Here is a 24,831-nt window from a genome sequence, read left to right as displayed (position 1 = left end):
GAGGAGGAAAGTGAGTTTAACATGTGGGTATAAAAGTGATGTAGGGTAATAGAAAGTTCACATCAGGGTTGAGTCACCAGGGAGGAGACGAGAGTGGAATTAAAAACATGGAGGTGAACTGAGTTGGGTGGATTCATCAAGATTTTTAAACTTAGCTGCAGCTAATTTTTTTAATAAATCATTTCATTTCAAATAATATCATTAAAACTACAGAGCAGCTAATTTTTTTTAATAAATACATTAAAAACTACAAAATCCAAAAGGTGCCATCTTGACGTCACGGCAGCGGAACCAAACTGCGGAACCCGGACGTTTGTCGTGTCGCCACTTCCTGTTGTGTTCCTCTTGCTTTTCAAACCAGGAAGATGGATCCGCTCTCGAACAAGTGGATTATTCACCTGCTAGTTTGTTGCGTTTTCGTGGGTAAGTTGTGTGTTAACCGTGTGTTCGTGTGTGTGTTGTGTGTGTTACCGAGCTAAGTGTGTGTGTGTGTGTCTAGAAGCTGGCAGCTAGCATCAGGGACTTCTTTGTGCTAGCCGGATGCTAGCTGCTAGCTCCCCCGGTTCCTGGCTTTAATCTCCATTGCTGTGCTTTAAAACTGCGTTCTCCTAAATCGCGAATCTCAACACGTTTATAATCCAGCGGCAGGTTGACGAAACTATTGTGTGTTTGTGGTTGTTGGTTCTTTCCGGTGAGTTGTGTGTCTGTGTGTGTGTGTGTCCCTCCCGGATGAGGTCAGCTCAGCATCAGCGTGACTACTCGTGATTCCGCCGCCGCAGGGATTAACACTGTTCCCTATGAAAACTATATTTACACGGTTTATAATATAAATATAGATAATTTGGAAACTCACATTTCTCCAGCAAAGTCGCCTTCCACGTCTTAGTTGTGTCCTGGTGAATTCAGCCAACTAACTTTGATTTAATTTAACACAATGGTTCATGTGCAATCCAGTCACTGCACATAATATCACATTGCACATATAATTCTAGTTTTAACTCTGTTTATATTAGTTTTTATTCCATTCATCTATATTTTCTATATTCCTTACACTTAAGTATTGTACGTTGCTTAATGTTGCTGCTGTATTATTGCACATTTCCCCATCGTGGGACTATTAAAGATTAACTTATCTCATGCACGTTTACTAGTTTTTATACAGTCAGTGAAATGTGTGTGGTGCCAAGTTGTGAAGAAACTTAAGAATTTAATAATAATAATACACTGCAAGTAAAAGTGCTTCATTCAAGTATTGACTTGAATAATACAACGGCGAAATGGGTTATAGTGTAAAGTTGTGCAGAATGGGCCCTTTTAGAGAGTTGTATATCGTGTATTATATGATTGAAATATTATTAATAATACTTTAATATGTAGGCAACATTTTAATGTGTCTCCTGGTTGAGGTGTAGCTCATTTGAAAGAGTTTATAATCTAAAAGGGCGCAAAGAGAGCACATACATTGGACTGTCCCCTTTTATAAAAGCACATTGAAAGTCACTGGATCCAGATTTTTTATTTGCACACACTCGTGCATATCAGTTCTCTAAAAAATGTCCAAAGTTTTTCATCAAGATCCATGAATAACTCCCTGAGGAATGAACAGAAATATTGCAAAACTCCCTCCGCCCCCTGGATTCTTTCTGGTGCTGTACCACATCCTTACGCCAAGTTTCCTGGAAATGAGTCCAGTACTTGTGTAATCCTGCTGAACAGACAAATACAGACAAAATCATAACCTGCAGAAAGTCTGCGAAAGGCCCTCTGGACAAGTGTATAATGTTTTATGTGATATATGCAAGTGGTTCTCTGATGTGTGTGTTGGAACTTGATCCAGAGATCTCACTCTTCTGGTTTCCTCATTCCCAATTTAGATTTTGTTCATTTATGTTAATAACATCTTAATTTGTAATGTATTTAGAAACTATTTATGTCAGATAAATGTTTTACACATCATAGCACTCTATTAAATACGAGTTCCAATCTTCTTTTCAAACTGACAATCAATTCAGGTCAGAGTCATTTCTCTTTCTCTTCCTCACCGGGATGTCAAAGGTCACGGTCTGGCACAAAACCATAAACCTGGAGTTAATGGAGGTCAGATATCAATGTGTACTGACACGTCAGCTTTGCACCGAGGCTGTAAATCAGGTTCACTGGTTTAAAGCCAGTCTCTCCTCTTTAAATCAGGAAAGAAATCCCACATAAACCACGTCTGATCCAGATATTACAAAATGTATGTTGTTACGAGTGAGAGATAAAAGATACAACTTTTACTTTTACTTCAGCTTAATTCTGCTTATTTCAGATAGAGATTCCAGTTTTAACCTTGTTTCATTGACTTTACCCTGTTTGTCGAAATATTCCTCTTGTGCAGCTGTTAAAGTGACTTTTCCTCTTCGCAGGTGTCGGCTGCAGTTCTGTGGACAAGAAGATTTATGTGAATCTCAATTACACTGTCTCGTGTGTGCGACTGCTCAACGCTACGCATCAAATCGGCTGCCAGTGTGAGTAACCTTCACCGTTTCTGTTCCTCATCCCGATGAGTCTCCAACATGAATCTGACTCAGTGTTTGTCATAGTCTCTTGAAATGTCCTGTGTGTGTCCTCCAGCCCTCTGAGCATCTTTCACACACCTTTTATAGCGAAACAGTTTCTCCACGGTGAATTTAAGGAATTTTTTAAAAGAGGATTTTCTTTGTGGTTGCTTCAGGCAGTTCAACAAATCATATCCTGTGGCTTTGAGAGTCAGAAAGGAATTAGCCAACTCACTGACAGATATTCACCTTCTGACTAATTTCACTGAGATCCACAGACACTGACTTTACCTCATGTTTGATGTTGTATATAAATCACATATTTTTAACATACTTCTTTGATATTCTATTCCGTCTCATTCTAATTCCCTGGGTCTCTATATATTTCTATTCTTGGCTGGAACACCTGTAATGAAACCCTCTTGCCCCTGAGGATCAATAAGATATTTCAGATTCTGAAGCTCTGAGGTGTTTTTTTTATCTGACACGTTTGTTCCACCTCCCACAAGCGTCGATGTCTCACTTCCTCTGTCTGGTTTCAGCCTCCTTATCGGGTAATGTGGGCGTGCTTCATGTGCTGGAGTCGGAGGAGAAGCTGGACTGGGTCCTGAGCTCAGGTCCCAACCCCCCTTATGTTGTCGTCCTGGAGTCCCCACTCTTCACCAGGTAAATTGAACATGTCTTACCCTGTGGACGGGGTTTCCTGTCTGTCTCCTGTACCACGCTGACACACAGAATCTATTAAAGACTAAAGAAAATGTGTAAAATCTGTGCCACTTTGTATATGTCACTATTTGAAATTAAAAATATAGTAAAACCAAGTCGGGTGTGAAGTTGTCAGTTACACTAATGTGCAGGAGATGAGGAAAACTCGACCCATCTGACCTTGAGGACGTGAACTTGACCTCTACGTGTACTAGGGACGGGAATCGGCAGGGACCTCCTGATACGATACTATCACGATACTTGGGTGGGGCGATACGATATGCATTGCGATTCTTTGTGTATTGCGATTCGATATTACGATTTCCTGCGATTTCTTTTGGTTAAATTTTTTTTTTAAATATTGGACCATGGAAAAAAGTTGATTCATAGTACAAATACAACACCAGTCAAATTCACTTAGAGCTTTACAAGTTTTATTTCAAATATTAACATTAACTTAATGACTGCCCTATTATTGTATAGCCCCAGTCAACTGCACACAAACTGACAGATTAAGAAATGTATGCCACTTAGGCTACTTTTAAACAATAAATAAAAGGTAAATTAAATGGAATGAATAAAAGTTCATTCGTAATTTCAACTTTGAAATAAACAAAAAGTAGGCTATGCTTCATTGTTGTTTCGCATGTAGGCGATGCAAAGCTAGTGCTTGGGTATGTTTAGATTCTTGTGCAAAAACAAGAGCTGGTCAACTTGCCCCCCCCCCCATATATCCCCCCCCCGTATAGACCAATAAATATGTATGTTTCAGGGTTCGTACGGTCATGGAAAACCTGGAAAAGTCATGGAATTTTAAAATGTGTTTTTCCAGGCCTGGAAAAGTCATGGAAAAAAATAATCTCCCAAAAGTTTTGGAAAAGTCATGGCAATTTGATATATTCATTTTTTTCTTGTCGTTCATTTTAGGGATGGGCATAATTAATAGACGATCGATTAAGACAATTTAATCGAATGCCCATCCCTAGTTCATTTACGCTGAGTTTTTAATAATTCATATGCTTTCAAAGAAATACACTCAAAATATAGGCCGGCATACTTGGGTTTGTGTCATTTAAGGTATACTGTATGCCTTGGAATTCTCGTTGTTAGTTTGAAAACTACATTTTGTCACTTTTTCGCGGATTCACCGAGATTTCACAAAATGTTCTGTCATGGAAATTTGGTTTAAAGTCATGGAAAAGTCATGGAAATCCATTGGTCAAAATGTGTATGAACCCTGATGTTTAAATATGTTTTTTTTTTTTTTTTTAAATCGATTTTGGAGGCAGCATGGCGATTTTAAAATCGTCACTCACAAGAATCGCGATTTGTAACTGAATCGATTTTTCCCCCCCATCCCTAACGTGTCCCCGTCTCATCTGTGTCGTCTGTCTTCCCCCGACAGATCCATCATGATGAAGCTGAAGAGCGCCTCCCGGAGGGTGGCAGGCGTTGCCGTTGTGGCGCCGAACACCAACCTGGGGGGGGCCTTCTCCCCACACACCACCTGTCCCAACGAGAACTCAGGTGGGTGGAGACCTTGCGCGCCGTGACACGTCCTTCGGTATCGCTCGAGTCACAGGGATACATTTCAGTTTTACGATCCCGCCGCAGGGCACGGTGATTGAAGTCACACGCTGTGGTCGTTTCAGATTTACTGTCATGTGAATTACTTCTGAAACGCAGCATTGTTAACCAGTTCAACGTGTTTGTCCCACAGGAAAGATTTATGGCCTCATTTTCATGTTCCTTCCAAAGACTTTATAGACTGTGACAAGACTGTTTGTATAATGCACACGGTAGAAAATACCAGATAGTGCAGTTACTTTTTTATAAACGCTGTATATGCATTTCCATGGTGTTGATTATTTGTGTACACGACAGCACACAATGGTGTTACTGTTGCTGAGGTTTCCTCTGTGTTCTCCTCAGGTGTTTATTCAGAGACCTACGATCCAGCGCTGGCTAATTGTAACGCGACCGTGTGGAACCCTCTGGGAAGCGGGCTGTCCTACGAGGAGTTTGATTTCCCCATCTTCTCTCTCAAGGACGACAACGACACTCAGGTCATACGACAGGTAAACAATGACAGCAGATACAGTATTTTGTCTTTAGGTTAGGTTAGTTTATTGGTCTCCACCAGGGAGAAATTTGTCGTGAAGACAGGGAACATGTTGCATGCATAAAAACACATACAGTACAAAAAGAACATCCAGTTAAAAGTCTGGTGGAGTAAACAGACCACTGGACAATCCTGCACATGCAGCAAGCCGACGTGAACGCATTCACATGCTTCCACACCGCTACTCTAACTGTAATCATAAATATATATTCATATCAGCATCACATAACCTCAAGCATACATTAATCCGTTCACTCACATACAGTATGTCCATAGTTTGACTCATAATACATTCATTTCCATATACACATAGCCTATGTTCGTATACATATACAGAAACATTGCTGTGATGAATCTCTCTTCTTTTGGAGTATAAGTATTCCACTTGTACTTATTGGTACTTATAGGAAGGCCACTGTACACGTTGGTCAGCAGCAGAATCTGGAGTCAGAGGCGGTGGAGAGTTGGAACGACGCCAGTGAAGCTGTTTCAGCTGCTCTGAAGATCACCTTCATGTCGGGCGTGTTGTGGCACATTGTGTCGAGATCATTTATCTGAACTCCACAAATCATCTGCTGCTTTTCCTCCACCGTATGTGACAGGAACCCGCAGGTCATGTTACACAGGATGTAGATGTTGGCCTGTGGTTTCTCTTTTCCTTCATGGGCTGACTGTTTTCACCAGAGCCGCTGAGCTCAACATGACCAGTTCTTTATCTCAGCTTTCGGTTCCACGTCGCTGATAATGTGGACTGTGCATTTAAAGTCGCCTCTAGAAAATCCTCCATACTGCTACAGCCTCCATGGCAGGGTGGACGAGGGAAACCGTTTTGTAAACCAACAATTCCAGGCTGGATCCCTGAAGCGGCTGCTGTTTCACAATGATACATTTACTCCCATGGTAGTCGTTTGTTTCTGTGGCCAAAGTAACCATGAGCAGGGAGCCAGACCCAATGGTTACTTCAGCCAAGGAGCTTTCACTCTGTCCATTGGTTTGTTTTTTTGGTTTGCTTGTTTTTCTGTTAATTTGTCAGCACACTTTTCCACAAAGCTTTAGAAACAAACCCTCACAAAGACGTGTGCGCTTCTCTCTGTTCGCAGTGTTACTTGGACCACAACCTTCCCGTGAACGGCACTCCTCAGTACCCGCTGTGTGCCATGGAGCTCTACTCCCACATGTTCGCCGTCACCGACACAGCCACCTGCATGAGGAGAAGTGATACCGACTTCAGCATCAACCCAGGTCTTATTATGGTGTTTTATAAGGGCTGTGCAGCTTTGTCTGGAAGAAAATTCTATTAAATAAGACAATAGTCAGTTTTTAACCAATTCTTAATGAGTTTTTTATCCTGTGTCGTCTCTTAGAGATGGTGTGTGACCCGCTGGGGGACTATAATGTGTGGGGCTCCACCAGGCCAGTCAACAACACGGCCAAGGGCCACAAGGAGGGGGAGAGTGTTGTCATAGCAGCAGCCAGGGTGAGTTTCTGAAGAAGCTTCTCCTTCTCAAGAGCCCGACTGTCCACATGACCCGGATACAAACACACCTAAATGTGATCTCAGCCTGATGGGTCTCCCCTCTTCTTCCTCTTCCTCTTCTCTCCAGTTGGACAGCAGGTCGTTTTTCTTCGACATCGCTCCCGGAGCAGAGAGCGCCGTCTCTGGGTTCGTCACCCTGCTGGCGGCCGCTCACGCTCTGCGTGACATCGTCCAGGAGGCCCCGCCCAACCGCACCATCCTCTACACCTTCTTCCAGGGGGTCCGTTGTTTCTGTGCCTCATCAACATGCTACATGTTAGTTTTTTGTAGGTTCACTTCAGGCTTTGCTCATGTTTGTTTTACTGTTTGACCTCAGGAAACCTTCGACTACATCGGCAGCTCGAGGATGGTTTATGAGATGGAGAACGATCAGTTTCCCGTGGATCTGGACAATATTCACTCCGTACTGGAGGTTGGACAGGTGTGTACTGTGGACTCACTTCTGTTTTTTGTATAAACCTGCACTACTATAATACTATGAGATGTACATTACGTTTACGCGAGTATACAGAATATGTCAGTCTGATGAATCTTCTCCCCACAGGTGGGACTTCGTAATGACTCCCGACTTTGGCTTCACACGGATCCTGTTTCCAGGAAGAACGACAGTGTCAACAAGGAGGTTTGTATCTGTGTTAATTAGAGAGTTTTTACAGAAAGACACGTGCGATCACTGCTGGATTTAAATATACAGCATAATAATCCTTAGTGGAATCTAATAAATTGAAAAATATCGTTAAATACAGTAATATATATATAATCTGCTTAAAATGATCTAAAGGGTCCATTTAATTTCTTTTTAAATGTTTTGTTTCAGGTGGAGGAGTTCATTGCCAACTTGCAAGCGGCTGCTACGAATTTGAGCGTCTCACCGGAGGAGCCCGGCGTCTCTCAGCCTCTGCCGCCGTCGTCCTTCCAGCGTTTCCTGCGAGCTCGCTCGATCCCGGGTGTTGTGCTCGAGGATCACAAGTCTGAGTTCACCAACAAGTAAATCTGACTTTCTTCAGTCGCAGAGTGACAACTTCACGACGTTAGAATCCGTTACCTCCAGGAAATGTATTTATTTCTGTTCTGTGTGCAGGTTCTATGAGAGCATGTATGATAATGAAGAATACATGAACCTGTCTTATCCTCCAAATCTGACGCCAGAGGAGAAGCAGGAACATGTCACCGAACGGGCAAAGGTATTTCTATTCAACACTGATCACCAATGTATTGATTGATCTACTTGTTGGATGGTCAGTTGTATCTCAAATCTTTGCAACATTTGCGCTCTCTCTCTCTGCGCTGCTGTTATTTATGGAACGTTATCCAGATGTTGTAGCTCCACTAAAGATTTTCTCTTGCATCTTCCAGGCTCTGGCGGAGGTGGCCACCCTGGTCGCTCGGGCTCTGTACAAACAGGCGGGAGGAAATCAAACCCTGCTGGACAAGATCCAGGCCGACCCTCAGATGGTAAGACTGGTTGATTTGATTTTGTAATGTTAATACGCATGTTTCAATCACTTCTAACAGCTCACAGTTCATATATTAAATATCTCATCTGATCCTTTTGCTTTGACTCCTTCTGTGTAGAGAATATGACACGTCTCTGTCTTGTTTGTCTCAGGTGACCCAGATGCTGTACGGTTTCCTGGTTCAGACAAATAACACCTGGTTCCAGCAGCTGATCCCCTCAGAGTTCGTGAGTCATCTGAGTAAGTTGGGATAAAAGCTGATCCTGTTTTAACTAGAATCAAGAGCTGAAGTCAACAAAGCACAACAGTGGTTGACTCGAATCATAGCTCAGTGTGTTTAGAAAAGATTCCATGATGGTTGGTGAGCTGTGATATGAAAACTTCTGTGTGACATGTTTGCATCGGACTTTTTTGGTTTTAACAAAACACAGCAACGCCGTTGTTGTTTCACATGATGTCATTTAGTTTGGAGCCAACTCTGAGTAAACGTTGTGTATTAGGTCGGACAAGTTGTCACATGTTGTGCGTCTCAACCACTGTTGAAAACAATGGATTCATCCTTTTGAATGTAATTGACCAGTCGAACAGGAACCTGCAGCCTTTAATAATTTCTAATGACAGACTTTCATATATTGACACTGCTCATCTTAGATATGTTTTATTTTGTATCTACTTATGTCACTATTTACTCCAAATAAGCCGCCTGCTGCACTTTTGTCACCACTGATGTGAAGAAAGAGACATTTCCAGACACTGAACATTTATGTCTCTCTGTCTCTCAGCCAACGGGCCGCCCAACCTGTACGTCGGCGCCGTCCAGCAGGCCAGTCAACCGACCACACTGGTGCAGTTCCTGCTGGCGAACCTGACGGGCAGCACCATCAACATCACCAAGGAAAACTGCCAGAGCCAGAAAGAGGATGAGACGGACAAGGAGAGCAAACACGTAAGACACAAACTGAGGGAGTCTCTCGTTTTATTGGTTTGCTTTGAATGGTTTTTGATTGACTTTTTTAATTTAACCTCTTATTTAAATATACAATACAGATGGAATAAGTATTAATGACTAAATCTAATGATTATTTTAATTTTTAACTAATTTTAACTAATTATTTTCTGAATTTATATAAGTAAATAGAGAAATGGAGAATTGTCTCCACAATCTAAGATGACGTCTTCAGAATTTCAGACCAAAGTCCAAAGATAATCAATTTATTGTCATTTGAAGCAAAGTGACACTAGAACCAATATTTTATGTTTTTGCTTGAAAAGGGACGAAGTCAGATTAACTCTGATTAAATCATTTAAACCCTACAAATGTTATTAGCTGGAATAAAAACCTGCAGATTATAGAAGCTGGAACCATGAGATGTAAATAAGGACAAAATGACACCAGAGTCTGAACTGAGAAACTGTAATTCAAATCAATTGAATTTGGTAACTCTCAGATATTATTAACTAAGTAGGAATTTAAATAATAAATAATCCTTGTGGTCTCCTCACTCAGATATACAGCTACTGGTGGATTCAGGGTGCGATCCCCCCCAACAGCACCGAGCGGGTGGGCTACTGCGTCCGCTCCAGCGCCCGTCTCTCCAAAGCCTTGTCCCCAGCGTTCGAACTGAAGCAGTACACCACCAAAGATTACTCCACGTGGGCGGAGTCCCGGTGGAAGCCCATCAAGGGACGCATCTTCCTGGTGGCGAGTCACGAACTGGAGGTAAGAGCGTCCTTCACCGTCTCAGGGTCAAAGACACAGATACTCAGATTAGCTTAGAGGGTTTAGACCATAGATTTATATATAAAGACTAGATGTCTCGTCTGCGTTGCCGGCCAACGGAGCCGGACGTCACCACATGGCGGCCATCTTGCCAGAGGTTGCTCGCTCACCCACAACATTGTGTTGGTAGTGGTAAATAACCATAACTTGCTCAATTTTCAACCGATTTTGAAACGGTCTGCATCGTTATAAACGTCAGAGATGTAGTTATGACACTGCATAAATTATAAAAAAAAATTAGAAAATAACATCATTATTCGTTAGTATGCAGTGTCATATCTGCATCTGACGTTTCTAACAAACCAGACCGTTTCAAAATCGGTTGAAAATTGAGCAAGTTATGGTTATTTACCACTACCAACACAATGTTATGGGTGAGAGAGCTGCCTCTGGCAAGATGGCCGCCATGTGGTGACGTCCGGCTCCGTCGAACGAGACATCTAGTCTTTATATATATCTATGGTTTAGACCAATACGCTTACTTTGAAGTGATACAGTCACATTCATGGACTGTATAAAAAGATGGAAGACTTGAGGCTCTGTGAAGTAAAGGAAAAGAGTATTGATCGCCCCCTAGTGGCTGGCTGCAGTATAGGTCATAAACCTCCATGTTTGCAGATGGGACATGGATGAATTTAAAAACTCAAAGTACAAGTTAATTAAACTTTTCTCTAAGATTGTTTCTGTCACTTTAGGTTCTTATCTGAATGATGTTTGTTTAAGTGCTTTCTGTAAAACTTCATGATTGACAGGCTGAGAATTACTCGAGATTGGTCGAGTGAAAGATGGCAACTTTCATGTGAGAGATATTTAGGCTTAATTCCTGGATATTGGGATGAAGTGGAGATGCGACAATCATCTTTATTTACAATCTATATGTGTCCTCCCAGTATTCAGCAGCTTTTTCACTATCTATGGATTTTTGGTGGAAAAATAACCAGTGATCTGATCATTTTAACCTTTTCTTCATTAAAAACTTTCCTTCACCTCCTCCAGATGTTGACGTTGGGTGTCGGCGTCGGCATTCTGGTGACGTCCCTCCTCCTGACGTACTTCCTCAGCGCCAAGGCCGACATCCTCTTCAGCTCGGGGAGGGAACCCGCCAACGCCACCTACTGATCCACGCCCCCGAGGCGGCGACGCAGGCCCACGACCACTACTACTTCTACGATTACTTCTTCTTTTACTCTCACAGCAGACATTGACAGGACATTTCCTTCAAAACACACAATTGTTAGGTACACACAGGTGACACACAGCAGCTGGGGGAGGGTTAGGGTGTGGGGGGGGGGTTATTAGACAACGACGATGACGACTCCGTGGTTAAAGACTCGCTCCTCCGGGGCGCGAGGTGGGGACTGGACCGGACTAGATTGGCCTGGATGGATCTGGACTCATCAGGGTTAGAAGACGCTGGTCAGGCACCAGAGGACCCTGCCAGTGGAAAAGATGTTTATATTTCTTTTGTTTTAGTTTCTTTTTTGTTTTCGCTGTCAGAGAATGTTTCGTTTACCGTGTCGTGTGATAGACACTAAACATTAAGCATTATTTTGTGTGTGTGTATGATTGTGAATATGTAAATGTGACCACAATTGACTGCCTGGGTGAGTGTGTATGATTATTTGTAAGAGCGCGAGTGAGCTTTTTATGAGGATTGCGATGGTGCACTACTGTAGCTGTCTTCTCTGTCATGTAGTTCAAATATCACTCAGTTCTAACGATGACAAACCACTTTGTGAGTCAGTGAACAAGTAGACACATTTAAACATTTTTGTTTTGCAAAATCTGGAAACGTACGGCGAGCTGTTTTTGTTTTAATAAGTTCTAGAACCTGGGGAAAAAAATGTCAAACTAATTTATATTGTTCGATCCCAGCACGTATAAAAATACACACGATTTCACATATTGTGATATTTGTCGGGAGAAGAGTCGGCTGCTGAAAGCTTCAACGTCCAGTCGGATCCATTCGATGCTTTGACACTGAACACGTGTTGGTACTCTGGCTGTGCACTCGTTTTCTCACAAGGTTTCTTTTTAACTTCTGAAAAATTGTGACAACACGCAAGAGGTTTTTTAATTGTGTTGATGGATGTTCATGTAATGGCTGGAATCGATGACCAATTGTGATGCCTTGATGAAGAAATAAACATTGCTTCTTTTCCAGTTTTTATTTCTTGTTGGTTTGACTTAAGGCCTTAAATTTGTTGTCTTGAATGAAGAGCTCATGAGCTGGACCAGCACCACTCCATGGAAATAAAAGGATAATATGACCTCAGCTCCTAATTTTATTTGGGTAAACTCATCTTTGTCAGATCGCTGCAGGACTGATACTGTCGTTTTACAGAGAATAAGCAGGAGGGAAGTTGCTTAGTTCTGTTTCCACAATGAACGATAATATAGTTTAGATACTTATTTACAGGAGCCGTCTCTCATCATTTTCTTCTTAAATACATTTCCTCACTGACATAAGTCATTAAGTAAAAATGGTAAAGTGAAGCCAAGGTACTGGATTTTTTTCATGTGCCACTAATGCACTTAAGAAGTTGTCAGTTGAAATTCAAATTAACCATTAAATTAGCTGTTATTGAGTAGTATCATTAAAAAAGAAATAGACAGCTTTGGGAAATTGATTTCATTCATTCTTTCTAAAACACTTTGAAAAAGGTTGATTATTGTGTTGCTGTTCAGCTTCATACATCATAGATCAGTGGATTCCAGCCTTTTGATCACTAGACTAAATCTACCATATATCACATCAAAATACGAAGCTATTGAAGATTAATTTAAAAAAAATATGTATATTTAACTGTATTTTAAATACTGAGTGGATGTAAAGAAACATCTGTGTTCAGACCAGAAGTGTTAAAAGACACAAAAAAACACACTCTTTTTGATGATCAACTTTCATAGATTCAAATATCTATTGTCATCACACTCAGGTTCAATGTCTATATACGTGTGTATATGTATTTATATACGTGTTAAAATATATAGAAATGTAGTGTAAAAAAACTAAAAAATGACTATATACCTTTTTTTAACAAATAGGGCGAAACTAAAATGTGTATTTTACATAAAAGCTTCTTTACAGTCTCATTAAATCAAGAGTGTTTTTCAAAGAGATCTGATGATGAAGAAGATCATGAGGATGATGAAGATGGTGCTGGTGAATTTTTTTCCTTTTGTTTGAATCTGCAGATTTATGAGCCAGGAGGGAACCACTTAGTGCCATGATACTGTCCAGTGTCTCACACACACACACAGACACACACACACACACACACACACACACACAGACACAATCACACACAGACACGCACACACGGCTCAACAGGCCCTCCTGTCCCCGGGGTGGGGGGAGCCACCAGGGGCGGGGCCAAACCAGGAGGCGGGGCTTCGGCTGAGTGGAGGAAAGAAAGTGGAAAGTGAGAAAAATGTCCCTGAATGGCCGATCCGGAATAAGTAAGTGTTGTTTCCTTCTTTATTGTGTGTTTTAAAATGTGATTTGAATGTGTGCGGGTGTGTGGTGGTCGTGAGGCCGCGGGAGGAGCCCGGGTCCCGGGGAAGCAGCGGCCTCTCGTCGGCTCCGGTTTCCACAAACAACCGTCGAGGACGCGATGGTCGCCGTGTGTTTTTTTTTGAAACCGCAGCGAAGTTCGAGACCCTCGTTCGGGTCTATGGTGGTTCACCGGAGGGCCACGTAGCACCGGGGGTCGAACCCACACCCGGGGGGAGGTTTGGGGCTTTCAGGGGGAAACTAGCGTTTTGAATTCCGTCCTGGATCCCGGTGGTTTCGGCGTCGGGCTCCGGGAGCGATGCGACCGGGAGAACGGAGCTCCTAGGCCCGACGCCGGGGAAGCGTCTCCTGGGTGGGAACAGGAGAACCTCCATTCATCTACCGTGAGGAAGAGGAGCAAGGAGGAGGAAGAGGAGCAAGGGTCTGGCATCAGGACGCGAGCCGCAGGGGCCTGGGAGTCTCCCATTGTCCTCTCCCCCTCCAGCAGCTCCTGCTCCCGGTGTGCAGGTCGCTCCTGGTCCCGGCTCCTCGCTCCTGGTCCTGGTGTGCAGGTCGCTCCTGGTCCCGGTGTGCAGGTCGCTCCTGGTCCTGGTTGCTCCTGGCCCCGGTTGCTCCTGGTCCCGGTGTGCAGGTCGCTCCTGGTCCCGACTCCTTGCTCCTGGTCCCGGTGTGCAGGTCGCTCCTGGTCCCGGTGTGCAGGTCGCTCCTGGTCCCGGTGTGCAGGTCGCTCCTGGTCCTGGTTGCTCCTGGTCCCGGTGTGCAGGTCGCTCCTGGTCCCGACTCCTTGCTCCTGGTCCCGGTGTGCAGGTCGCTCCTGGTCCCGGTGTGCAGGTCGCTCCTGGTCCTGGTTGCTCCTGGCCCCGGTTGCTCCTGGTCCCGGTGTGCAGGTCGCTCCTGGTCCCGACTCCTTGCTCCTGGTCCCGGTGTGCAGGTCGCTCCTGGTCCCGGTGTGCAGGTCGCTCCTGGTCCCGGTGTGCAGGTCGCTCCTGGTCCCGGTGTGCAGGTCGCTCCTGGTCCTGGTTGCTCCTGGCCCCGGTTGCTCCTGGTCCCGGTGTGCAGGTCGCTCCTGGTCCCGACTCCTTGCTCCTGGTCCTGGTGTACAGGTCGCTCCTGGTCCCGGTGTGCAGGTCGCTCCTGGTCCCGGCTCCTTGCTCCTGGTCCCGGTGTGCAGGTCGCTCCTCCCCCCCTCCAGCAGCCTCCTGGTCCCGGTCGCTCCTGGTCCTGGCTCCGGTCGCTCCTGGTCCTGGCTCCTTGCTTCTGGTCCCGGTGTGCAGGTCGCTCCTGGTCCCTGTGTGCAGGTCGCTCCTGGTCCCGGTGTGCAGGTCGCTCCTCTCCCCCTCCAGCAGCTCCTGGTCCCAGTGTGCAGGTCGCTCCTGGTCCCGGTTGCTCCTGGTCCCGGTGTCCAGGTTGCTCCTGGTCCCGGTTGCTCCTGGTCCCGGTTGCTCCTGGTCCCGGTGTCTAGGTCGCTCCTCTCCCCCTCAAGACTCCTCCTGGTCCCGGTGTGCAGGTCGCTCCTGGTCCCGGTTGCTCCTGGTCCCGGTGTGCAGGTCGCTCCTGGTCCCGGTTGCTCCTGGTCCCGGTGTGCAGGTCGCTCCTGGTCCTGGTGTGCAGGTCGCTCCTGGTCCCGGTGTGCAGGTCGCTCCTGGTCCCGGTGTGCAGGTCGCTCCTGGTCCTGGTTGCTCCTGGCCCCGGTTGCTCCTGGCCCCGGTTGCTCCTGGTCCCGGTGTGCAGGTCGCTCCTGGTCCCGACTCCTTGCTCCTGGTCCTGGTGTACAGGTCGCTCCTGGTCCCGGTGTGCAGGTCGCTCCTGGTCCCGGCTCCTTGCTCCTGGTCCCGGTGTGCAGGTCGCTCCTCCCCCCCTCCAGCAGCCTCCTGGTCCCGGTCGCTCCTGGTCCTGGCTCCTTGCTTCTGGTCCCGGTGTGCAGGTTGCTCCTGGTCCCGGTGTGCAGGTCGCTCCTGGTCCCGGTCGCTCCTGGTCCCGGTGTGCAGGTTGCTCCTGGTCCCGGTGTGCAGGTCGCTCCTGGTCCCGGTCGCTCCTGGTCCCGGTGTGCAGGTTGCTCCTGGTCCCGGTGTGCAGGTCGCTCCTGGTCCCGGTGTGCAGGTCGCTCCTGGTCCCGGTCGCTCCTGGTCCTGGTGTGCAGGTCGCTCCTGGTCCCGGTCGCTCCTGGTCCCGGTGTGCAGGTCGCTCCTGGTCCCGGCTCCTCGCAGCCGGGGCCGGTTGTCTGAGACAGATTCTCAGGGAAACAGAGGAGATGTTGGGCCTGGTTGTTTCCCTCGGCTCCACCGAGGATTTTGGAAACAACCACAGTCTGTTAGCTCCTCATTCTATAGCAGAGAAACTATATAATACTAGTTATACATATAAGAGTTATAACATGTTGCATTAATGCTATAAAGTCAATTAACTGTAACATTTATCACAGAAGAAGAAATGAAGAAACACAAGTTATTCATGTTCAGGTATCAAGGTTCCAGTATCACACAACCTCTGAAATAACCATTTTGAGTTATTTATTTTAATTAGGAAACTTACAACACCCAGTAATGGTGAAACTCCAGTTTTATCTATTTAATAATCTATAAGATGTTAGAGAATTCATCCACATTTCTTATTTTGTGATATCAACAGATATAGAAACGTAAATTCTATTGTTGACTGGTTGAGTTTCAGTTTACTTCTTTACATTGATATCACAGAAGATAAATAAATAACCAGTTTGTTCATCTGCTTCTCTGTGAAGGTTTAGTTTCCTGAGAGAATAACAAAGTGAGTTTTGTATATTCAACCCTCAGACGGGTATTTCTTAAGTTATTCCAGTCACACAACAAAGTGAAATCAGACGTCTGGCCTTGTCGAAGGGCGAAGTGGGAGAGGACTGCAGCTAATGATTACATCTGGACGTTAGGCATTGAACTCACGTGGTCTATGAAATATCAAAAACATGAAATGATTGTCAGAGTTATGAAAACACAAGGTGACGTCTTTTAATAGACGTGTCAAACAGTGTAAAGCTCATAAGGCATTTATTGTAAAGTGACTAAACTCTGACGATGTCTGATCCCAGTGTGTGGGAGCTGTTTCCTTAAGAGACTTGTTGTGTGTTTGTTGTAGTTTTTCAGATGTTGTGTTGAAGCAACAACAGTAGATTTGTCGACATTACATCAGGACGACAGCAGAAATGACACAGGAACAGTTTACATTACTAGACAGTTAAAGGTTATGTAAGTAGGAAAAATATGTAAACTTATGAATCCTTGAATGTGTTGGAGCTTAAATAATTAATCAATTGATTATTTAATAGATCATTGTTAAATTATTCAGCAGGGACTATTCCCAGAGTTGATTTCAGACATCAACTCTGGAAAAATCTTCCAGTTTCACAATCGTCGTGATAGAAACATCAACAACTGGTTCGCGGTGATTTCTCAGACTTTCTCCTGATGAATTCTCACATGAGCTCAATCGAACATTTTAGATAGATAGATAGATAGATAGATATATGGATAGATAGATAGATAGATAGATAGATAGATAGATAGATAGATAGATAGATAGATAGATAGATAGATAGATAGATAGATAGATAGATAGATAGATAGATTACTTTATTCATCCCCGAAGGGAAATTAAGTCGTCATAGCAGCCGGTATATTTGAATACAATAAAATACAATAGAATAAAATAAAAAATATTGAGGTAGAAAGAATAAAAACAGAAACACAAGATAAATAGGTAGATATGGTGCAGTGGCAAGTTGATGGTAATAGTACTGATGATATGATGGTAATGTTATTGTTAGACAGTATATAAAAATAGTACATATTTTACGCTGTGACAACTCAGATAATCGCACAATCAGTGCCGATACGTTTTAAACACAGCTTCTCCAGTGTCAATATCAACTAGTTTTCTTGTTCATTTATAAAAGAACATTCAAAAACAGAAGAGAAGCAGTGAGAAGAAGTCAACTTTCACTGCTCCCTGATACTGTACAGATGATATGATTGATTAAGAAGCTTCGACACATGAATCAATGAGAAGCTGATGTGTGCTGGTCAAGCCGGTGGAGGACGGCTGTGAGTCTGTGGCGTCATCGAGTCTTTTATCCCGAACCACATCAGGCTAATCTCCGCTCGTTAGGCCACTTCCTGTCCCTGCCACACTGTGTTTGGATACGAGAGCAGCTTGTGTGCCGGGGTCTCTTTGAATCCCAGCACCAGGCAGAAGAAAGGCTTGTTGATTCAACCACACCCTGTTGGATTTACACACACACACACACACACACATGCACACACACCTGCTCTGGTTTGCTGGCCATGTGTGCACGAGGGCCGACAGTTGTCTTGTTACTCACTGGGTTTTTTACCGATGTGGTCGCAGGCAGCAGTGGGTTGTGTGTGTTGTGAATGTGTGTGTGGCCCTGGTGCTCTGATGAGCTGCTCTCCTGCTGCAGGCCGGGTGTGTGCACGCTTATTTTCACAGTTGGTATATCAGGTCTCAAAAGGCGGCTGAGCGGAGTTGGTCATTTCAGCGTTGGCCCAGCTCGCTGCTCCGCCCTGACAGCTGCCAGCTCGCTGCCAGCGGACGGACACGTTCGGTGACAGCTTGATTTCTTTTTGCCTTTTGGGAACAAACTGAGGCTGTGAGGAAATCTGCATCTGCTCGTTTCAGACGCCGAGCGCCTCCAGCTGCATGTTTGTGGCCGGATTCCTGATTGAGTTTGGTTTCATTGGCTTGGATTTAAAAACAACATCTTGGCTGTTTTGGATTTCAGGGTAGAGACGTGGATCTAAATGCATCGTAAACTGAGGAAATGAGAAAATCAGAGGAAGCAGAACAGCTGTTTTATCCTCTAAAGTTAGATTTTATGACTTTATTGTCCAAGGGGAATAACCATCCCTCCAATATATGAATATTCATTTCAAAGCTAAAATCATGATTGAGTCTTGATAGTGTAGGATTTAAAAAAACGTTCTGTTTCACAAAATTGACCAAACTTCTTTAATCACTCAGATAAAGAAATAAATATGAAGTAATATCAGATCCAGAAAATAAGAAAACGAGATAAAGGATCTGAAAAATATGTTGTACCAAGACACAATCGTACATAGTTATACTGAAATGACTAAAATGATACACGGCTCTAATTTCTACTCGTTTGTTTCACTGAGGACACGTCCTCTGTGGTATTTCTTGGAAGTTAGTTTATATTTAGTTTTGTCAAATAATCCAACCTAAAGGATTTAGTTTCCTCCTCCAGAGAGACCTCATGTGCAGATAAGTTATTGATTAAAAACAAAATTGTGTTATATTGTCAGAATATTGTACAGGGTTTCATTGGTGGCTTGCTACAAACTGCCAGGAGAAGGCATCTTATGTTTATGTTTATTTTAAAGGGACCATGCACATTAATTAACACATGAACTTTATTCAGATTTAGTCATGCAGGCTGATTCATCTGCAGGTTGACAATAAAACATACAAATGACACACAGACACATGTATTAAACACAGAATTACACAAAAGTACAAATGATTTGTTAAATAGATGAGATAAGACGATCCTTCATTAATCCGCAATTCAACCCAGAATACAGAATAAATGCAGGTAGTCAAATAAAATAAAATAGAGGTAAATCCGATATTAAACACAATAACACAAACACTTACAACACTGCACAAATATAGAGGCAATCAAATACACCAGTGATGAGCTTGAGCGTAAATATGAATAATATATAGACTCATGTAATATAAAGACAAAGGTGTATCGAGCAAAAGCATGTGAACAACTAGAAACAAAAAATTTAAAACAACAGTGTTTAGCCACAAATCAGGATGATATTGAAATTGGAGGATTTGTAGTTTAGTTGTTATGTCCCTGGTTTGTGCAGCAGAATTTGCAAAGCTACTTTTTCCAAGTGGTATTTTACAATCTCCTCTGGCAGCAGCAGCAACTGTCTGATTACAAATGGAGTTTCTTCCGGGTGAGTTTGTTCTGTCGGCTGCACTGAAACGGTTTCTCTCTCTCTCCCTTTGGCTGGAGCCATAAAAAGCGTCCAGCCGTGGCCCTGAAGCCCTGAAGCCTCACATCCATGCTGTTGAAGCTCAGACCACACACACACACACACACACACACACACAGATTACTGCTCGGCCTGTTGTCCAGTTCACTCCAGACCCGACTGAACAAGGCTCACTCTCCTGCTCTTTATCTTTTGATTGACTTTGAAGCAGGGTTGTGAGAAATTAATTATGTATATGTGTGTTTTTTCTTTCGTCTTTAAATCCTGAATTAACCTGAAGAATCCCTCTGCTGTTTGGTTAACAATGGCCGCTCCCGGAACAATAGAAAGAAAATGAACCTGTGCATTCTGGGAAGAAGATTGTGGCAAAGCCGAGAACAACAACAGGTTATGTTTTATTGTTTGTGGAACCGGCTTCGGCTCTCAGACGTGACCGAGGCCTCTGAGATGAGCAGAGTGACGCTGGGGCTCATTAAGTGGGACACGGGACACTGGGATGAATAGGAAACCTTAGACGTGTCACCACTGGACCACACCTGTTTGTAGATCGAGTGTTCGCCGGCTGTATTCACGCTGATAGAAAGAGAGACGGGTTAACAGACGGGTTTGTTTCATAAAGTGTCAGGGTCCAGGACAATGATGAGGAGGAGACGTGTTGGAAAGACAACAGACCGGAAGCTGTGATTGTGTTTCATGATTGATTTTTTCACAGTTTCAAGATTTAGGCTTTAAGTTAAATTAACAATTTTCTTATTAAAATATGTAAGATTCTCTTTCAGAGGTCGGGAAAAAGTTTCGGAGGCTTTACAGTAAATACTTATATTTACTGTAATATTGATATTACTCCAGGTATTCTTTTCAACATCCCAGTAATTAATAACATTCCTTTTTTATAGTATTTGTGATATGCTTTTGTCCCACTGTGTGCATTCCATCAAATTGTTCATTCATTTAGTGTTATGGACAATAACACTGAGGTATTTTTATCATCATGGGGGTAAATGTACGAGTTTATTGTGATTTTTAAAACATTCCAGCTGTTGTAAACTGAGCCAAGCTTTTGTTTCTTCTGAAGATCATGAAGCTTCGTGTCGGCTCCACTTTAAAAAGACAACCCGTCTGTTGAGGTATTTTCCATAGGTCAGCATGTGCGTCTCGTTATGCGAATAACAGGACAAACATGGACGTCATCATCTTAAAGGTCAACGTTGACGTCGGCTCATTAGAACAAACAAGGACGAGTTCAGATGTGAGGCCTCCGGTTTTGGAAATCAAATACTGCGGAGACCTCAAAGGCCCAGAATGCAATGCAAAGTTTTATATGTAAACAATCCAAAACCATTCAAAGAACCGTGTTTTATGTTCAGTGTTTTATTATTTCTATGAGTTAATTTGACACTATAATGTAACTCTGTCCTGAGGTCAGTTTATATTTCCATACACACACTTAAAGAGACTCAAAGGTTTGTCTCATCTCCGTGCGATGTCAAGAGGCATTGTGGGAAATGCAGTTTACGGGTGAACCCTTTGCTCTAGTATCTAACATTTGACCTCACCTGCCATCAATGGGCTACAAAGATCCAGCTGGAAACCTAATGTGTGGTTTAATCTGAAAACATCCAAAACCATTCAAAGAACCCTGTTTTATGTCCGGGTGCCACACAAACATCCGCTTTTAACCACCCCCAGTGCACTCGTTACCTTGGTAACCCCACAGTAAGTGTATAAACCCCATTAGTGTAACGTCTTTGGTGAATTCTGTGTTATCACCTGTCCCCTACAAGTGTTTTATTATTTCTGTGAGTTAATGTGACACTAATGTAACTCTGTCCTGAGGTCAGTTTATATTTCCATACACTCATTTAAAGGTTTGTCTCATCTCAGTGCAACGTCAAGAGGCATTGTGGGAAATGCTCAAGTATCTAACCTTTGACCTAACCTGCCATCAATGGGCTACAAAGATCCAGCTGGAAACCTAATGTGTGGTTTAATCTGAAAGTTACTGAGCACATTGCTGCTGATAAACCCAACTTCTCCTTCTTGTGCCGCGGCCACAACAAACGTTCCAGTTATCACCGCAGTATTTGCTCAGTGTTGCACCTTCAGCGATCACGAGCTGGGATTTAGGCGTCTATTCCTGGCCTGCTTTAATTGCTCTCTGGGGCCTTTACACATGGGCTCTGAGTGGCTTCGGTTGCAATGTGTGTGTGTTTGTGTCTGTGTGTTGTGAAGCTGCTAAAGACGCAGAGAGAAGATGAGCCAGATGTAAGAGTCACAACGATGTGAAGAAAAACCTCTCGTCTGAGTTTCATGCAGGATCTTCACGGGTGAGGAGTCCTGCGTTTAAATCCAGGGACAGTGTGACTGTAATTGTTGTTTTTAAAGATGGCGTGCTGAACATTAAGCCCGGTGACTTCAGATTGTTATTTTTGTCAACACTTCTGTCTCTGAGGACAAGTTCCAGCAAAACTCCCACAAGCAGTGGATTAAAAACACTGTTTAGATTCTAGTCTAGGTGAAAATATGTGGTTTGTGTGGGAATCCTCGCCTCTCTCTCTCTCTCTCTCTCTCTCTCTCTCACGCTCTATCTTCTCTCTCTCTCTCTCTCGTCTCTCTCTCTCTCTCTCTCCACATGTTCCTTGCAGGGAAACGCCACTTAACTCTGCTCCTCGGAGTGAATCTGTGAAACGACGGGTTCTGTAAACGCTTCACAGCTTTTCAGGCGCTCTGACTTTGCTTAATGAGCTTTTTCAGAGTAAAGTGCTGCGATTCTGCCTCGTCTCAAATAAGCTTTTGTGCTCTGACTCCTCCACTGTAGTTTTCTGTATGTTCCTCTTATGTAAGAGCAGAACGTAACCTTACAGAAGAAGAAAGGCTCACGATGGATGATGCACCAGGAAGAAGCTGTTAGTCATCGGAGTTTTGTGGTTTGGACTCCGCACATTTTTAAGATTTCACACTTGGCTGCAGGGCCTCAGAATCTGCTCCGGGCTGTTAAAAGTTAGTGAACATAGAGACTGCAGGGTTCGTACGGTCATGGAAAACCTGGAAAAGTCATGGAATTTTAAAATGTGTTTTTCCAGGCCTGGAAAAGTCATGGAAAAAAATAATCTTCCAAAAGTTTTTGGAAAAGTCATGGAAATTTGTTATATTCATATTTTCATGTCGTTCATTTTAGGGATGGGCATAATTAATAGACGATCGATTAAGACAATTTAATCAAATGCCCATCCCTAGTTCATTTACGCTGAGTTTTAAATAATTCATATGCTTTTAAAGAAATACGCTCAAAATATAGGCAGGCATACTTGGGTTTGTCTAATTTAAGGTATACTGTATGCCTTGGAATTCTCATTGTTAGTTTGAATACTACATTTTGTCACTTTTTCGTGTATACACCGAGATTTCACAAAATGTTCAGTCATGGAAATTGGGTTTAAAGTTATTGAAAAGTCATGGAAAAGTCATGGAAATCCATTGGTCAAAATGTGTATGAACCCTGAGACTGGACGATGGACCTCTTCTATCGGGAAGGAAATATGAGTGAAAGCGTTTGAAACAAAGTGGATAAATGAAGTGGATAAACTTACAGAAACCCACAGACTGACTCGCTGTCGTCCAGTACTCGCCTTGAAGGGAAGTGGATTTTTAAGGACAATGGCGGAGCTGGAGCATAAAAGCCACATGAAGTGAAATCAGGAGGCTGTAAAGACGGCGATGGCAGCGCCCGGCCCCCTTCGCTTCCCACAGAGCTCCAGTGTAAGACGGCGAGCCACGCCCCCCTTTATCAATTAACCAGCGCATGACAGTCCCACATCCGTCATGCCTACACTTTTATTTTGGCGATTTTTCGGCAACGTGGGGAAGAAGAGTGGCAGAGGGCGGCGTGAGGTCAGGTTTCCACGGCAACTGTCAGCCTCCAATCCCCCTCCAGCTGAACGCCCTCTTTCATCGCCATGGCAGCGGAGAGGCCCTGGTTTCCCGGGGGACGAGGGGAGTGCGGGAGGGAATGTGAGACGGCGAGTGGGAGGGAGAGGGCAAACAAGTTTTGTGAAAACACAGTAATCCAATATGGCCGCCATTGTGTTCCGAGCTGCACGGCGGCTCCGGTTCGTGTCCAGGGTGAGAGGGAGGAGAGCTGGAGGAGGAAGTGATGTCACAACACGCAGCTGAGGCTAGAGGCTCGGTTCAGTGGGTTAATGGTTCTAGTGACACGTGTTCGACAAGTCACTGGGGGTCAAGTGAGAGGTTTGACCCCCAACACCACACACAGACTGTCAATATAAAGTAGAGCGTGACCGATGTGGATTATTGGTACCGAAAATTGGTTGATAGCCTTTATCATCTGAATCCTCCTCCGTCCTTTCTCTAAACACGTAGAAGTTGAGACATGCATGTTGTGTTGCATGTTAGTACCATGATGTGGAGAAGATAAAATAAATATGTGAAGTAGGGTTGCAAAATTCCGGGAATATTCAAAGTTGGAAACTCGCTATGGGAATTAACGGGAATAAACTGGAAATGTTGTGGGTAATTTATACTAACTGTATTTACCTTGTCATATACAGACATAAATATAAACATTTTGTTTTGTCATAGGCTGATTTGAGTCCTGAGGAAACTTTGGGCACTTGACTATACGCTTCTGCATCGTTGTGTCATTCTTAACATAGGTCTTTGCACAGTATTTGCAAATGTACACAGCCTTTCCTTCTACATTGGATGGGGTGAAATGTCTCCACACATGAGATAGTGCACGTGGCATTGTTCTGTAGAATAAGATGAGAAAAAAGTTTGTAAAAAAAGGCTACTGCAATGCCAGAGATATAAATAGTTAGCCAAACAATTGGAATCGTCTGTGAAAATATTTTACAATTGATGGATAAATGAATGGAAATAGGCTAGATGAACAGATGAACAATCCTCAATCAGCATGCTAATATATTTTCCCCAGTAATATCATGGAAACTTACCTGTCTAGTCCTTCACTCTACAGCAGGCCTCAATAGCCCTGCTGTAGAGTGAAGGATGCTGGGAGTTATCTGTGCATGTGATGGAAGAATGCACAGTGGAGGGTTGAAATTTTGAAAAATTCAACATCTTTAGAAAAGAGTTTTGAATGATGTTTTTATTGCTCAGCGTTTAATTTG

At 43.7% G+C, this 24,831-nt stretch overlaps 1 protein-coding gene across 1 annotated transcript; it reads left to right on the top strand.

The window, feature by feature from the left end:
* The first annotated feature begins 333 nt into the window (after positions 1–333).
* On the top strand, positions 334–12,308 carry ncstn (nicastrin). Its single transcript, XM_061084235.1, has 17 exons — positions 334–423; positions 2,406–2,507; positions 3,080–3,203; positions 4,648–4,769; positions 5,175–5,320; positions 6,465–6,606; positions 6,729–6,841; positions 6,969–7,121; positions 7,218–7,322; positions 7,446–7,523; positions 7,719–7,888; positions 7,983–8,085; positions 8,258–8,356; positions 8,511–8,598; positions 9,141–9,304; positions 9,866–10,078; positions 11,135–12,308. The coding sequence occupies exons 1-17, from the start codon at positions 366–368 to the stop codon at positions 11,255–11,257; spliced, it is 2,103 nt and encodes a 700-aa protein (XP_060940218.1). The 5' UTR covers positions 334–365; the 3' UTR covers positions 11,258–12,308.
* Positions 12,309–24,831: the final 12,523 nt, after the last annotated feature.

This window comes from Limanda limanda, chromosome 13, assembly GCF_963576545.1.
Source record: "Limanda limanda chromosome 13, fLimLim1.1, whole genome shotgun sequence".
Taxonomy (NCBI): Eukaryota; Metazoa; Chordata; class Actinopteri; order Pleuronectiformes; family Pleuronectidae; genus Limanda; species Limanda limanda.
This window is presented reverse-complemented; position numbering and strand designations above follow the sequence as displayed.